This window comes from Hibiscus syriacus, unplaced genomic scaffold (assembly GCF_006381635.1).
Source record: "Hibiscus syriacus cultivar Baekdansim isolate YM2019G1 unplaced genomic scaffold, ASM638163v2 tig00002237_pilon, whole genome shotgun sequence".
Taxonomy (NCBI): domain Eukaryota; kingdom Viridiplantae; phylum Streptophyta; class Magnoliopsida; order Malvales; family Malvaceae; genus Hibiscus; species Hibiscus syriacus.
The window spans coordinates 7712982-7730127 of record NW_024061918.1 but is presented as its reverse complement, the minus strand read 5'-3'; the positions used below and the strand labels follow the sequence as shown (position 1 = coordinate 7730127).

The 17146-nt window shown below is 33.7% G+C and overlaps 1 protein-coding gene across 1 annotated transcript; it reads right to left on the bottom strand.

Annotated features, from left to right (window-relative positions):
* Positions 1 to 2827: 2827 nt before the first annotated feature.
* LOC120142784 (protein IMPAIRED IN BABA-INDUCED STERILITY 1-like) lies at positions 2828 to 8492 on the bottom strand. Its single transcript, XM_039157290.1, has 9 exons — positions 7899 to 8492; positions 6986 to 7270; positions 6470 to 6787; positions 5979 to 6206; positions 5446 to 5543; positions 4458 to 4545; positions 3849 to 4388; positions 3648 to 3780; positions 2828 to 3104 (listed from the first exon to the last, which is right to left on the bottom strand). Exons 1-9 carry the CDS (start codon positions 8304 to 8306, stop codon positions 3085 to 3087), a joined length of 2118 nt encoding a protein of 705 aa, XP_039013221.1. The 5' UTR covers positions 8307 to 8492; the 3' UTR covers positions 2828 to 3084.
* Between the last annotated feature and the right edge of the window lie 8654 nt (positions 8493 to 17146).

Genomic DNA, 17146 nt, shown 5'->3' with positions numbered 1-17146 from the left:
GTGGAATTCGGCCCCTTTCCTGGTGGCCTATACTTTTTCTTTTGCTTTCTTTTTCTCTGCCTTGATTTGTGACATTGCAGGGTATGGGCACTCGTGGGTGGCCGTCAGGGTGCTTGGTGGATCCGTGCGTTGCTTCACATGGGGTGCACGAGTGCTGCTGGTTGTAGGCAGCGCATGGGTCTCTTGTAATGGGTCTCGACCGGGATGCACTGTTTATAATTTGGGGCCTGATTTGGGCTTGGAGTACTTCGGCCTGTAAAAACAAAGCATTTAATTAGTGAATTCATTTACCATATTTATCTATGTATATATATATATATGATCACATGCATGACTACATAGACAAATAGACAACCATTATGTAATTAAACACACCCATACAACTAACACACTAATAATAACATAAATAAATAAACACATGTCAAACTTAGTAATAATAACTAATTAGTAACATATAAATAAACTGGAGTAAAAACTCGAACGAAAACCCCGGATAAAAACAGGTGTCTACAAAAATCTAACAATTCTCGGAAGAATTCCTCTTTCTTCCCATCTATTGAAGAGTCGTACACATTCATGAAGCTGCATCTGATGTTCTTACATGTAATCGATCCGATAACGACAACAAACTTTCGATTAATAATCCTAGTTGACTCCTTGAAAAAGTCCCACAAGCAAAGTAATCCTCCTACCGAGCCTTCAGTTGGGCTAAAAGCCAACTCGAGATCCCCTGTTCCCCATATTCTCCTACATAACGATAAGTTCACTTCAGCCATTTTTACTTCCTAAAAGAAAGCTATCTTCGCCCTTGACTTCTTAAGAAGTCTACTGGCAGCTCTTAACTTTTTTAACCTCCCAAATCCCCTAATATTCCAAGTTACCAGAGAAATTCATTAGTCCCATAATAAATCCCACGAATTGATCACGACTTCTGTGTATCAGATTGCACGCCTCAACTCCTCTCCCAAGGCTCAAACCCTTTCAACGACCGCCTCCTTGCCTCCTTTAAACGACAGTTACAATATATTGCTCACTTCCCAAACTGTTTCTGCCTCTTCAAGGATCCCTTCGTCGTGCCTATCAGCAGAAATTTCATCTCTCGTTCGAGCATTCCCTTCCAGTGTTTCTCTTATTCCCTTCAAGTGTTTCTCTTAATAATCTCTTGGTCTCCCTTCTAATCACAGCTTTTGAACTTGACACTCCCCTCCTCGAGTAAACAAGAATAGAACCAGGAACATCCTGAGAAACGAACCTTTGCAAGATGCCCTTGCATCCTGTTGTTATGCGAGAAATTGTCGTTAATTAAGCTCTCTAAGACAGAATCAACCGATCCAGAACAAAAATCTCTTCAGGCCCACAATATGAGTTATTATAATGTAGATTGGACCCGACTAATTCATCTCCACTCAGATTTACCTGAATCAGGTAAAACAAAAGAGAATTTGTGCCAGATGTGTTTGAGAGCACCTGATCTTATTCTTCAAATATATAGAAACATAGCTCTACCCCAATTTCTATTATTAAGGTTTGTTTGTTTTGTAAAACATTTGATGAAAAATATTTTTTTAATTTTTAGCATTTAGTTGATGCAAAACAGATTGATTACCATAATTTATTTTTCTAAATAATATTTTTTATATTTTCTATAAAGTGTCGTATAATTTAATTTTTATAAATTATTTTCTAAACTTTCACTTCAAAACATAAATATCTAAAATAATATTATTTTAAGTATTTAATATTAAAATTTTAATAAAAATTAATTATTAAAAAATATATAATATATTTTTTAAAAATTTTAATGATATAATATTATAATTTTTATAATTATAATAATATATTAAAATAATATAATATATTATATTTTTATTTTAATAATATAAAAATTATTATTATTATTATTATTTTAGTATTATTTCAAAAAATATTTAAAAATATTTTTTATTAATAAATTTTAAAATATAATATATTATTTTATTTTAATATTATAATAATATTATTATTTTAAAAATTAATTCATATTTATTATTTTATTAAGATAATATAATATTCTTATTTTAATAATAATTAAATATTTTATTTTGATAAAATTTACCAGTCTTAATATTTATAATATTAAATAAAATATGTTAATATTTTAAAATAATAAAATTAAATTTTTATAATAAATAATATTATTTATTATATTCTACATTTATAATAAATAATTTCTAGAAATTTTATGAATTAGTGGAAATTGATTTATATATCATCAAAATATGATAAAAATAGTTTCTAAAAATTATTTTCTAGAAAATGTAATCTATTTTACGAAAATTATTTTCTGAAATACGTTTTTAAGTAAAACAAAGTAACCTTAAAAAATTAAATTACATTCATTTTTACTCCTCTTTATATACTTGAAAATATTTGAAGTAAAAAGAATTATGTGAATACCTGAAATCATGTTAAAAAAAAGTTCAAAATTTTGTAAAGGGAGTATCATTGTACATCAAATAATAAAAAAGTATCAAATTTTAAATAATAAAATACGGACTTATAAAATAATAATTAAATTTGAATATCGTTTGAGATAAAAGTAACTCATGTCAAATAATATTAAAAAATTGATTTTCAATCATTTTTAGATGTTATTTGAAACAAAAAAAAAATATTAATTATTTTATGCTAACACGTCAGATAATACTTTATGCATCACTCTAGTTCCATTATCATTAGAAGTATATTATACATGAATATGAGTGGATCAAAAGTTATATAAGATGAATTGGTAACGTGTAATTTTTTATACATAACATCATAAAACTATTGATATGAACCAATGATCATAAAGAAGGTGGTTCTCAGAACCAATTACTATGAAACTGCACATTCTGGGCTCAAACTTGACCAACAGAAAGGGAGGAAAAAGAATCAGCCATGGTTCATAACCATGCACCCATACCATCATATTGTAGTTTACAAGTTCCACACGACAGTTCGATGCAGAAGCTTTGGGTCGAAGTTAATTCCACCGATACGTATCGCTTTTGCGATAGGAGAAAGAACCTTTTCTTCCTGTCATTAGACATGAGTATCTGAAGATTACTTCCCAAGTTTTTTACCTGCAATGCAAGTTATTGATCAATAATGTTAGCCTGTTTAATCTATTTCAACATCAAGAATTCATCGAGAAAGAACTCCGTCTGGAGAATGGCTTGTTAGCTAGTATGTACAGCTTTTTTCATTAACCGTGCTCAGTCGTATGGTTACTTTATGTAGTATTTAGGTCACCAAGTTGAGAAGTGAAAGAACATTCATAATAGTTATCGAAGTTTCCCCGACCCTTCGTTTTTCTCTAAAATACCGGAATCAACATCCGTACGACACATTTGAACATGGATGTGCAGGAATGATTCTCCACATTCACTTATTTGGCATTCATCCCGAGTACAAATAGCCTCCCCCTACCCCATCCACACAGTTAATTCCCTCCCTTTCTTCGTTTAATGTATCGATGTCAATACTCGATCGTACGTTAATGTTCAGTGATTTACAAAGCTAGCAAACTACAGGAGCAAAAAGGCATACTATAAAGACTGACAACAGTAATCTATAATAATAAAAAAAGATCCTTTACGTAGTTGTTTCTGTTGTTATTACCGTACCTCTTTGAAACCACGACTTCCGAATTGCTTGACGGATCTGCCGCTCATGTCGTTCCAAGAGTTCATCAACTCTATGAGATTGAGACAACAAAGGCCCCGAAAACTCAACCTTCTCACCATCATCTTGGTAACCCTGTAAAAACACTTAAATTAGGTGACAAGACAATTTCAATGTAGTTTCTGGTTTTAATACCAACATACCGAGTAATTTTTCTTGGACGACATTTCCTCTCTTCGATTAAGTGCCAACGATAGCTCTTGAGAGTGGTATTTGTCAGAAGCATCAAATGAATCCCGGCGTTCAAATTGGCTCCATTGTTTCTGCATAGCATGCTTGGCAACTTCATACGAATCATGTCCTCCAGAATCAGTTCGACCTCCATATATTACATTCCCATTCTCATGTTTCGAATCAATATTGTTTTTTGTATGTAATTGGGCAGAATGGTCTAAAGAATTGTAAATGTGGCCTCTTGAGATAGATCTACTTAGTGATCTTACAGATACATCATCTTTTCGTCTTTTGGCCCATGCAAAGCCACTCGATGAAGAAACTTGTAACGGACCAGAAAACGGAATATCACCTTGGGATTCATGCTTTACATGAGAAGTCTCTTCTGGTGCATCAGTAGATGGATTTGGCACTCCAGCATTGATAGTAGTAGTTCTTCGCTTTGAGATTTCGATATGATTACCACTAATTTTCCGATAACCTAGAGTTTCTGTTGCAGCAGCAGTATCCTGCATGTAAAAGAAGAAAATTGGTTTTCTTGGTACCCAAAAATACATGGGGACAAGTGAGAGAGGGACCTCAACCAGTGCCGATTTAATTATTTCATGGGGTTTTCTTATAGGCTTTCTCGTTTCAGGCGCACGAACTCTTCCACTTATCTTTCTCCTGTGAAGCCATTGAAACAAGCTCATTGAAGATTATAACATACACCGTAAAGTCATGTATAAGTGCATAACTGCATTTTTTTTTTATAGGAATTGAAGGCCTCGTTAAAAACCTCCTTCATGATTAAAGGAGCTTATAGAGAAGCTCCTTAATCAGCGGGAGGAGAAAAAGAGTGCCTTAAGATTTCATTAACCATAGGAAATACACGATACAACCAGGGAGCCACCCCCAATATAAACAAAACACCAAAAACAACCTCAAACAATCCTACCAGAACCGGCCTAATCCAACAAAGCAACAACAACAGCCTAAAAAACAGACTGGTCAAACTCAAAGCCTAAACGTGGCTCGATAGACGCCCAAACAAAACAAAACAACCATAATAAAAGCCAAGGTAACAGCTGACTAAAACCATAGAAGCCAACTCCTAACTCAAAAGCCACCAAGCTTTCTCATGATAAGAATACAAAAAAACACGCACATAGCCGCCTTTCCACCACATTAACTGCATATACCATAGAATTTCCAGGTTATCATCATTGGGTTAGTACTGCAACATGCATAGGATGACTACAAACATCAAAGATGAAGATCGGATACATAAACACTAATTGAGCGTTTCGACCTTTCATGCTCATTGAAGATGATATCATGGGGAGTTAAGTTGTATATATGCATGAATAATGGTAGAAATTTGCAGAAGATGATCATCAGGTAAGTACTATAACATACATAAGTTGTCTGCACATTCTCCAAAACCTCGAAAAAAGAAAATTATCAGACACAACCATCAAGGAAATCAATCTATTTCAGTAGAGATTTATGATAACTGGGATAGCGGTCTTAGAAACTTAAATATACTAATGTTTCGGTACACACTCTTTCAAACAAAGTTCTCACCTTTTTGATTCTTCATGATATCTTGCATCTATCTCTTTGCTAGGTGGATATACCGGCAAGCCTGATGGATCACAGGCATAAGGCTTCGTTGTAAAATACTGAAATTTTTAGATTAAGAATCGGAATTAGTGCAAACGAAAGAAATAGTATTTCAAAAGCATTAATACAACACTGGATACTGCATTTCTAATGTTCCTCTAAAGAAAGTGCTAGCTGAACAACAAAGATACATTGAGACAAAGATGGAAGTGACACATAAAACTGAAGCCCTAATATCATATTATGTTTTGCTGTACTATGGATCAAGGTTACAATATATAGGCCATTTGTTTCGTTCGTTGGCACCGAACCCAAATTCAAGTGCATTTCTAAGTGTTATTTGACGGTTTTACTTTTTGGTGGTTGAGGTGGCCTTATTTTCGAGGAGTACAACACTAATAGTCAATTATCATCAGATTAGATACTTAAGAAGGGTGAATAACAAACTACAATCTCAATTAAGAAAAAATCATGGTACAAATTCACATGATTACCTCCGATGCAAGAGCAGAGGAAGCAGTCCCGCGCTTGTATGGCTCCACTGAAAGCAAAATTTCTACTAGGTTAACAGCGGTAACTGGTAAACCTTTAAAAGTCTCCCGAAGACAACTATGGTAAGGTTGTTGCGGTTTGAATAGAGTTGCATGAGGAAGTCTGGATTTTTTCCAGTAAACTTCCGGTGGGGAACCACAGAGCTTGAAAATTTTATGGAGCTGTTCGACCTGAACAAAAAAAGTAACATGCTTCCATTACCCTGTGATATTTATAACAGCAAAAAATTATTGCATAGATCAACAGTAAACAATGAAGAGAGAAAAGAAGCATGATTATCAGAAAATGCACACTCATATATAATCGACTACTGTATATTGGCTTTTCCGAGTAATATCAGTCATTTACACCAATGTTGTCCTTTTGTTTCTTTTAATAAAAAACCTTAAGATGAATATAATGTAAAAGGGATGTGCATAAGCAAGGTGCTTACCTCTGTTCTCCCTTGCAGGATAGGTTTCCCGAGAAGAAGTTCAGCAAATACGCAGCCAACACTCCAAAGATCGACAGCTGCCGTGTAATTTGTAGAACCCAACAAAAGTTCGGGGGGCCGGTACCATAAGGTTACAACACGACTTGTTAAGGGCTGTCGTTTGCCCGAAACATAGAAGTTAGCCAAACCAAAATCAGCTATCTTTAGGATGCCTTCATTATTTACAAGGAGGTTTGATCCTTTAACGTCACGATGCATTATACCGTGTGAATGGCAGTGATCAAGTCCGGATAACAACTGCTTCAAATAGCATTTGATCTACAAAACAAAATCAATATTCATCGCTAAAGATAACGTCTTTCGGTTTTATGTAAGGAGTGCAAATATGTACGGTGTCTTTTTGTTTCGTTCGTGTAAATATAAAGACGACAAAATATATTAATGAACTCGCCAACATGTACAAGCCATCCTTGAACAATAAGACTAACCTTAGCAACAAAGGCAAAGTAAACAAACCTGCGGTACGCTGAACTTGATGTCGGGACAAGACAAAAGCCCGGTAACATCATGTTCCATGTACTCGAATACAAGGAATATGCTACATGACATCCGGGAAGTAATTATCCCTTCCAATTTTATGATGTTCGGATGGTCGAGCCTACGAAGAATCAATATCTCTCTTGCCATGAACCGAACACTCTCGGGCTCAAAATTGTCGAAACAAACCTTCTTTAGGGCAACTATCTTTCCACTCTCAAGGTCTCGAGCTCGAAACACGGTGCTATAGGTACCTTGCCCTATCTGTTAAACCAGATGAAAAAGTAGAAAAGATCATTACATCAAGGTATGGCATTCCTAGACAATGTTGAGAAATAACAAAAGTTGCTTTTAGCAGAACAAGGACGCAAATCGAAGCACAAAGCCTGAGATGAGAACTTAAAAATAAGTCTGCAAAAGGATGGATCGAAGGGATGAGTGGGGACAGCCGTTTCCCGAAATTTTCAAATTCTCAAGCTTTAAATTTTTCTATTTATTTTCTATTGATAAACTGTTTACGCTCTTAAAATTTTATCAGTTTACTCAGCTCTAAAATTTATATACTCATCTTTCTAACATAAAATTCTGATTCGGTCCCTAGATCTGAATAACATATATTTAACTGAAAATGAAGAGTTAAAAAACATGAACGTAAACAAGAATTCCCTTTTAGGTTATCAGTAACATTAAATAAACTCACTCCATTAAAATGCTTAAAACAAAAAACACAAAATAAATTTTTTTTCTTGATTTGAAAGGGTTTGAAGTAGGAATTAATTTTGAGAATTTAATATTCAAATGAAACAATTTTCTGACATCCAAAAGCAAAGAATTAACTTTTGGGAAACAATAAAATAAACAAGAAAAGAACAAAAATGAAAATAATTCAAACCTTCTCAAGCTTCTCAAAAGAGTCGGCCTTGAGGGGAACCCAACCGTGAATGGCTTCTCCGGCGACGGCACTAAGCCATGCAGGCCAGCCGGCTGCCACGTGTTCACTTTCTATATACTTCTGCAAATTCCCCAACCGCAAACTCAGCGAGTCGGATCTCCCATTCGCCTGACCCGACTCACCCCCACTCGCCCCCAAATCAGTCACAACACCGCCGTTACTATTCTTTTTCCTCTTACTACCGGCGCCGAAGCTGCTTGCCTTCTTCTCCAGCTCCGAGAACCCGGTCCGAGACCGACCTGAGTTACTCCCAAAGCTACCGGCGGCACCGGCATTGTCTCGTAAAGCGCCCGAGTGATCTATTGCAGGCGTCACCGACACCGCCTGCTTCGAACTGACACAACCCATTTGATTTCAATGGTCGACGTTGATCATGTGATCAAGAACCAAAGATCCCAAAAATTACTCTATGTGTTTTATTCTTTGCCGCCAAGTCGCCAACCCAACACTAAATTTACAAAGAAACAAACAGCGTGGGGGAGAGATGAGTTGTAAACCGAGTTTAAAGCTTCCAAGTTCCTTTCAGAATTCAGCTTTTCTTATTTCCTTTTTATTTTCTTTTTTCTCCCTCTCTCTCTTCTTTAAAAAGAAAGGGAAAACGAAGCACTTTTCTTTTATACGACAAACATCGAAATATAAATGTGAGATATATGTATATGTTTTCAAATTTGAAAAGAGCGTATTTTTATGGGAAGCGATAATTGCGGGACGATAGTAGAAATGGAAAATCATAGGAATTTAATGCGGACGCCCCAATCCTGAGGCTACCGACCTTTGACGATTTTTTAGAGAAATTAATCAATTAAAAACAATTAATTATTAATAACGAATTTGAGAAAAATATTAAATTTAATTTATTAATAAAACTAAAAAAAATAAAGAAATTTATATACTTAAATTTTTAAAAATAAACCCTTATTTTTTAATTTATAGATCCACTAGTTAGTTTGTATGCATCTTCTCTTATATTTGACAATTCAAATGTAGCCAAAAATATTGTCTGCCAATTTACTACTAGTTGATTCTTTCTGTTTCTTTTTCTATTAACTTTTGTTAAATTAAAAATATTTATCGTTGAACTTTCTTTTTATTTTGGTTGTAACCACTGAAGTTTTAAAATATTCGATATTGTCGTAACCGGTTTTCGTCTAAGCGTGAAATTTTTACTTGGCGGGAAAAGTGATGTGAATAAATGGTTTTAAAAATAATTTGGGAGTCGTCATCGGCTTTTTGGGTCAGGTAGGTCGAATACCTAAAAATCATCCTTTAAATGAGTTTTTAAGAAAATATCGATTAAAAGATAAACTGATTTACATTTTAACCAAAAATTCATTCTTTTTTAAAAAAAAATTCGTGGTCGGTTACGTTTAGGGAAGGATTAGCACCCCTACAACGCCCAAAATTGATACTTTTTAATTATAAATTGTCTCTATTATTAGAAATTTAAAAATTCAAAATATATTTAATTTATAATCCTATTATTTCAAAATTATGATTATGGAAAAAATATATTAATTTATATATATTTATAAATAAAATATTTATTTATTTAGAAATATCAGAAAATGACTTCTAGGTATCTTAAGACAGCTCTTTTCTTCGATATTAAAAAAATAAAAAAAATAATTAAAATAATTAATATATAATTTATAAAATAGGATATTTATTTATTTAAAAATATCATAAAAATGGATATCCAGTTGTTTTAAGACTGCCCTTTCTTAATATTGAAAAATAAATAAATATTAAAACAGGATTAAAATAAGTTAAAAGTAATTAAATAAGATTTTAATAAATAAAATAAATATTATAAATATATATTTATGGCTAAATTATAATAATAATAGTAATAATAATTAAAAGTAAACATATAAAATTAACATATAACTAAACAATGAACAAAATTAAAACTATATATTTAAAATAAATATATAAAATAAATAAAAATTGAAATTAGTGACTAAATTATAACTTAATAGATTTAAATACATTAATCATAATTATTAATTTTTCAATGGCTAAATATGTTATTCTACCTTTTATTAATTTAGTGACTAGATTAAAAATTATATCAAATTCGTATATCAAATTAAAATAAGTTTAAAACATGTATTCGGGATTAAAATAAAATTAATTAGAATTAAAGGACTAAATCGGTTATTTGTCTAAAATATTTATGTCAGTGACTAAATTATAAAGAAATAACATTAAGAGATCAAATTAAAAAGTTCATAATTTGATTTCAGTGACTATAATATAAAATTACAAAATTACTAGACTGCGTACGGGGTTTAACTTTTAATAAATTACAAATAGACCCCTCCCCAAAACGGCATCGTTTGGGGAGGGGTATTTAAGCCCCAAATCAGACGGCCTTAAGGCCAAAAATTCATTTCTCTTCTCTTTCCTTCTCTCTCTTCCTGAGAGAGTTTTAAACTCTCTCGCCTCTCTCTAGCTTCCCTCACCAGAGGGAAGCCGGTCACCGGCCGGCAGCCGTCGCCTTCCTCGCCGCCGGCCACCGTTATCGGTGGCCGAAAAATTCTAAAATCTCTCAAAACATAGATCGAGATGATCTAAAATCGAATCCGACCCCCCTTTCCCACAAAACATCTCCTATTTACATAGATCTACAAAAAATACCTTCGGTATTTTGCTTCTACGGCGACCTATGAACTCCGATGGCGTCGCAGCTTCTTCGGTAAGGCTTCTCTCAATTTTTGTTTCGATTTTTTGATGGTTTGGTTGTTGTGTTCTCTGGCTTTTTTTTTCTGTGCTCTCCGTTTTTCTCTTGGGTTGCTGTTGTAGTGATTTTTGTTGTTGTTCGATCTCCCCTTGTTTGCAGGTGGTCGATGGATTTATAGCCATCACCGGCGCTTGTCTCGGAACGGGTAAAAGGGTTGATTTTGGTGAGTCACCGAACTATGTGGTGACTCACCCCTAGAGCAACAATATAGGTGGCCATCTGAGTCTTCTGGAGCCTTCGACGAGGGGCGGCTGGAATGCTCTTGGAAACGGCGACGGCCGCGTGGCACAGGAGTATCGGCAGCTGGACGTTAAACCACCTGGCATAGGCGGCGGCTGGCCTTCTGGAATCATCAGAGGCGGCTGGAGTGCTAGGGTTTAGAAACCCTAGCTGAAACCTTAAATTGGTTTAGGGTTTCTTTTTGGGTTTGGGTCGGTTCTGATTGGGCCTTCAATTTGGGCTTGTAATTATTTTTTAATAATAATAATAATAATATATATAATAATAATAATAATAATTATTATTATAATAATAATAATAATATAAATAATATTCAAATGAAAAAAAATGAGTATCTTCAGCTGCCCCTCTTTGTTTATTCTTGTGTTAACAAGAATAGAGCAAAGACGAAAAGATAATAAGTTTTTTTTCATTTGATTTTACTTGATTATGATGGGAATGTTGAAATAATTCTTCTTTGGGATTAGCTCTTCTCATTATGAACTTTTCCACTGGGGATGACAACTCATCTTCTTTTGTGATGTAATCTATCAAAGGTTGAATAATCTCTTCTCATTATGAACTTCTTCTTCCTTCTTCAGATGAGTTCTTCTCATTATGAACTTTTTCTAGAAAAGTTGATCCATCAAGTGATGAATTTAAGCAAAAGGTTGAACAGGTTCTTCTCATTATGAACTTTTTCTTATTCTTCAGATGAGTTATTTTCATTATGAACTCTAACTGGCACTGCTGATCTACCGAGTGATGAATTTAAGCAAAAAGTTGAACAAGTTCTTCTCATTATGAACTTCTTATTCTTCTTCAGATGAATTCTTCTCATTATGAACTCTAACTGGCACTGCTGATCCACCGAGGGATGAATTTAAGCAAAAAGTTGAACAAGTTCTTCTCATTATGAACTTCTTCTTCTTCAGATGAGTTCTTCTCATTATGAACTCTAACTGGCACTGCTGATCCACCGATGGATGAATTTAAGCAAAAAAGTTGAACAAGTTCTTCTCATTATGAACTTCTTCTTCTTCTTCAGATGAGTTCTTCTCATTATGAACTCTAACTGACACTGCTGATCCACCGAGGGATGAATTTAAGCAAAAAGTTGAACAAGTTCTTCTCATTATGAACTTCTTCTTCTTCTTCAGATGAGTTCTTCTCATTATGAACTCTAACTGAAAATGTTGATCCATTAAATGATGGATTTAAATCTTTGCTAAAATCTTTGAAATTCCTTTCAAAATTTAACATGGATAAAATGAATGAAAATGCACCTATTTTTGCAAATGCCTAAATATGATGCATGAATGTTAAGTTTATCTTTATTTGATTTCAAATTGGTGAACTTAGTATTTCTTCAGTTGTGTAGAAATTCAATAAATCTTTCTTCTTCAAATCGGAGAATCTATCATCTTTGAAAAATGTAGATGTAGATATAATGTCAAAAACCCCTTGAGAACAAAACTCAATGGCACAGGCTCTTGAAAAGTTTGTAATCATGTAACATGTTGATTCTGATAACTACTCATCTAATTATGAAGTGATCTTTCAAGATGATTTCACAGATATTGATAGTTCTTCTGATACCGAGGAAATCCTGAATTCTGATTCTGATGAGGAGAGTAAACTGTTATACTTGACAAAAATGGGATACTCAAATGCTAAGTCTTCAATAGTCATAGAGATGTGATCCTGATTCATCAATTGCAGAGTTGACAGATTTTATATTTGCTGCTCAAATGGCTAAGGTTGTTGACACACTTCTTCCGGTAAAAGATAAGAAGCCATTATGCAATGATCCCAATTACAAGAAAAGGCGAAACTTGGGCTATGATTTTCTTAAAAAAGAAGAAGCATAGGTAGCTTGGAAAGAAGCTTCTTGATGAAGAAAATCATGCAGTTCATCTTCCTAATCCAATGATTGGTTTTGGAATTCTTACCGAACCAGATCAGATAACTCAAAGAACACTTCCAGAAGATGCTATTGAGTCTCCTTATTTATACTATGATAACGTGGTGGTTGCTTCAGTTGGTGTTTGGACCAAAACATCACAGTACTTATATGATGTAGAGCCAGAATTTATAGATTCGAAGCATTTTTGTACTGCTGTATGGAAAAAGGCTATATTCATAATCTGCCAATTGAGAACAGATTTCTTCTTGTTCCGCTTCCAAATAACTCTATATGGTAATAATTTGTTTGTAACAATGATTACAAACGTTGATAAGACTTACTTTGTTTTCCATGCCTTTAAAAGTATTAACATAAAGTGATATTCAGAAATCTTTAACTTATTTCAAAATTATGCTAATCCATTTACAAAATAAAAGAATAAGTTGAATTTTTGAAAATAAATTGAATCTCAAATAAATTGAATTTAGAGAAAATAAACTTAGAATTTATTAATAAATAGATAGAATTGTATTCAAAGTTATGGCAAGCATAGGAATGATAAAAATTCAAATGACTCAACAAATTATTAGCATAAGTATTTCTAAATTAATCAAATTGACATAATTTAGAGTACTGATGTAAGCTTTTGTCTGAAAGATCTCAAATGTTGTCAGAATGCTTGTAGATGTGAAGTTCCTCCCAAACTATCAAAATCTTAAGAGGGTTCAATTGCCAGATGCCTAATATCAACATACATTTGAGCCGCCTTTTCAGGTTTTCAACTCAAATCCTTCCTTTGGTTGCAAGATGTCCTTTGCGGGTTTTCATCTTGACCCTTTTTTTTTCTTTTTTCTTTTTACTTTCTTTTTCATTTTTTCTTCATTTCTTCATTTTTTCTTTTATTCTTTTCTTCATTTTTTTTATTTTTTCATTTTTTTTATTTTTTCATTTTTTCTTCAAGCATAATATTTCTTGACAGAATCTGAGTTTATTAGGTTTCTCAGAATTTTTCCATCCATTTCTGCCAAGATCAACGCTCCTCCGGAAAAGGCTTTTTTTACAAAGTATGGCCCTTCCCAATTAGGCATCCATTTCCCATGGAAATCTTTATGTATAGGCAAGATCTTTTTTAGTACTAGATCACCCTCTTGGAATTCTCTTGGATGTACTTTCTTGTCATGAGACTTCATCATCCGTTTCTGATACATCTGTCCATGGCAAATAGCTTTCAATCTTTTCTCCTCAATAAGGTTCAACTGATCAAATCTAGCTTGGATCCATTCAGATTCATCCAATTTTGTTTCTCTCAAAATTCGAAGTGATGGAATCTAAACTTCAATTGGTAAGACTGCTTCCATCCCATAGACTAAAGAAAAAGGCGTTGCCCCAGTAGATGTTCGAACAGTAGTTTGGTATGCATATAAAGTAAAAGGTAACTTCTCGTGCCAATCTTTGTAAGTTTCAGTGGTCTTTGTAATAATTCTCTTGATGTTCTTATTTGCTGCTTCAACTGCCCCATTCATTTTTGGACGATATGCAACTGAGTTTGCATGTTTGATCTTAAACTGTGCATAAAGTTCGGTCATCATCTTGTTGTTCAGGTTTAGAGCATTATCTGTAATGATTCTTTCTGGTAGGCCATACTGGTAAATTATTTATTTCTTTATGAATTTGCAGACTGTGGACCTCTTAATATTGGCATATGAAGCAGCTTCAACCCACTTGGTAAAATAATCAATTGCCACAAGGATGAAACAATGTCCATTCGATGCATTTGGTGTGATTGCCCCAATGACGTCTATTCCCCACATAGAAAATGGCCAGGGTGCTGTCATTACATGTAAAGGATATGGGGGTACATGAATCTTATCTGCATATATCTGGCATTTATGACATTTCCTTACATAATCAATGCAATCTGTGTGCATGGTAGCCCAATAATATCCATATCTCATTATTTTTCTAGCCATGGAAAGACCATTTGTATGTGTTCCACATATTCCACTGTGTACTTCTTCAATGATGCTTCTAGCTTCGCTGGTATTTAAACATCTCAATAGCATTTGATCATTGCTTCTTCTATACATAGTCTCGCCATCCAGAAAATATCCAGCAGCCATTCTTCTCAAGGTTCTTTTATCAATTTCAGATGCATTTTGTGGATAACTTTGATTTTGATATATTGCAGGATATCATAATACCATGGTTTACCATCTACCTCTTATTCCACACTATAACAATGTGCAGGAATTTCATATACTTGCATTTTGATTGGCATCATATCAACTTTCTTAGTTGCCTGAAACATAGCAGCTAATGTAGCCAAAGCATCTGCCATTTGATTTTCTTCTCGAGGGAGATAATTGAAGGTGACTCTCTCAAATTCTTTCACTAATTCGAGGGTAAAATTTTGGTATTCCAACAATTTAGGATCTTTTGTTTCCCATTCACCTCGTAATTGATACACCACTAACGATGAATCTCCATATATCTTGAGACATTTAATTTTTATTTCTATGGCTGCTTTCAATCCCATGACACAAGCTTCATATTCCGCCATGTTATTGGTGCAAAAGAACTTCAGTCTACTTGTAAAGGGATAATAAATATTTTCTGGAGAAATTAACACTGCCCCGATTCCTCGTCCCAAGGCGTTGGATGCTCCATCAAAGTAAAGCTTCCAAGATTCATCATTTGTTATGAATTCTTCATTCATGGATATGCATAACAAATCTTCATCTGGAAAATTAAAACTCAAAGGCTGATAATCATCTGATACACGACTGGCCAGAAAATCAGCTATGACACTTCCTTTTATCGCTTTTTGGTTGACATATACAATATCAAACTCGGATAATAACATCTGCCATCTAGCCATTCTGCCTGTCAAAGCTTGTGATTCCATTACCCACACCAAGGCACAACATAATTTTTGTATTGGTGGATATCGAATTTCACAATCAGTAAATTTTTTGTTCAGATAATAAATGGCTTTTTCTTTTCTTCCAGATTCATCATGCTGTCCCAATACACATCCCATCGAATTTTCAAAGACTGTCAAGTAGAGAATTAATGGTCTATCAGGCATTGGTGATACTAAAATGGGGGCATTGGATAAATATTTCTTAATAATATCCAAAGTTTGTTGACATTCATCATTCCAGACTTCAGGATTGTTCTTTCGAAGTAATTTGAACACTGGATCACATTTGTCAGTTAATTGAGAAATGAACCGAGATATATAATTTAATCTTCCCAAAAAGCCTCGAACCCATAATTTTCTTAGTAGTTTGTCTAGTACCGTAGTGATGTTGTATTTCTCTTTTGGCCAGAATAACTGCGATTGAAAATTCTTTTGATATTATTTTTTCAAATTTTAATTAATGAATGTTATCTTAATAATAAAAATTATACATAAAGAAAATAATGCAATGAATAATGAATGTATGCAAAATGCATGTATGCAAAAGGTATTGATCCCAAAAAGTTAACTGTCATAGAACAACTTTCATTGGCATACAAAAGTTTCTTTATAATAGTTCATAACTACAGATAAGGCGTAGCTTTCCTATTAAGTTCTATAATTTCTTTCATTAGCCATGACATCCTCTTTCCGAACTTAGAAACTGGATCAACGTGATGCTCAATTATTTTTGCTTCAACAGCTAGTTCCCCAACATATCTAGCAACTTCGCTCATTTGTACCATGGCCTCGAATACCATATTGCTTCTTTCTTCACTTCTTTCTACATAGAAATCAGTTGATTTTTGCCATTGTTCATTAGTTCCTTCGAGAGTTTGCTCTAACTCAGTGATTCTGACTTGACAATTGTATAGAGTTTTTTCAATATCTTTAATGTGTCTTCGCAGTGAAGCACTTTCCTCATTACTTTCTTTAAGATCACTAGGTCCTAGACGAACCTTTTCTTGAAATAATGACTCTTCAAGTTGTAAAATGTAAGCATTAAACTCTGAGTTTTTGTTTCTAGACTGATTCAGATCTTCTTCAAGTTTTGTTCGTGCCTCTTGCGTCCTTTGATTAAGCTTATGGATTTGAACATTCTTGTTTCTGCATCTTTGCATCCAATTGCTAGCCACTTCTTGCTCTACCTCAAGTTTGGTGTTGAAATTCTTTCTTTCCAGCTCCCATTTTTCTTTTTCAACATTGAACTCTTTAATCCTTTGGCCCCTGACTTCAAGTTCGGCAATCAGATGGTTTATTTCAGATTCAAATCCCTTGAACATGATATTTTTCTCACCTTCAAATTTATCAAAGATGTCATTCTTCATCTCTTCTAAATCTTTGGCTCGATCCCTTTC

Excerpts from the sequence above, each read along its gene's own strand:
- LOC120142784 (XM_039157290.1), bottom strand. The coding sequence starts at position 8,306 with ATGGGTTGTGTCAGTTCGAAGCAGGCGGTGTCGGTGACGCCTGCAATA. Across the intron at positions 6,788-6,985 it reads TCAAGTTCAGCGTACCGCAG|ATCAAATGCTATTTGAAGCA; the intron begins GTTTGTTTACTT and ends TTTGTTTTGTAG. Across the intron at positions 6,207-6,469 it reads TCCTGCAAGGGAGAACAGAG|GTCGAACAGCTCCATAAAAT; the intron begins GTAAGCACCTTG and ends TTTTTTGTTCAG.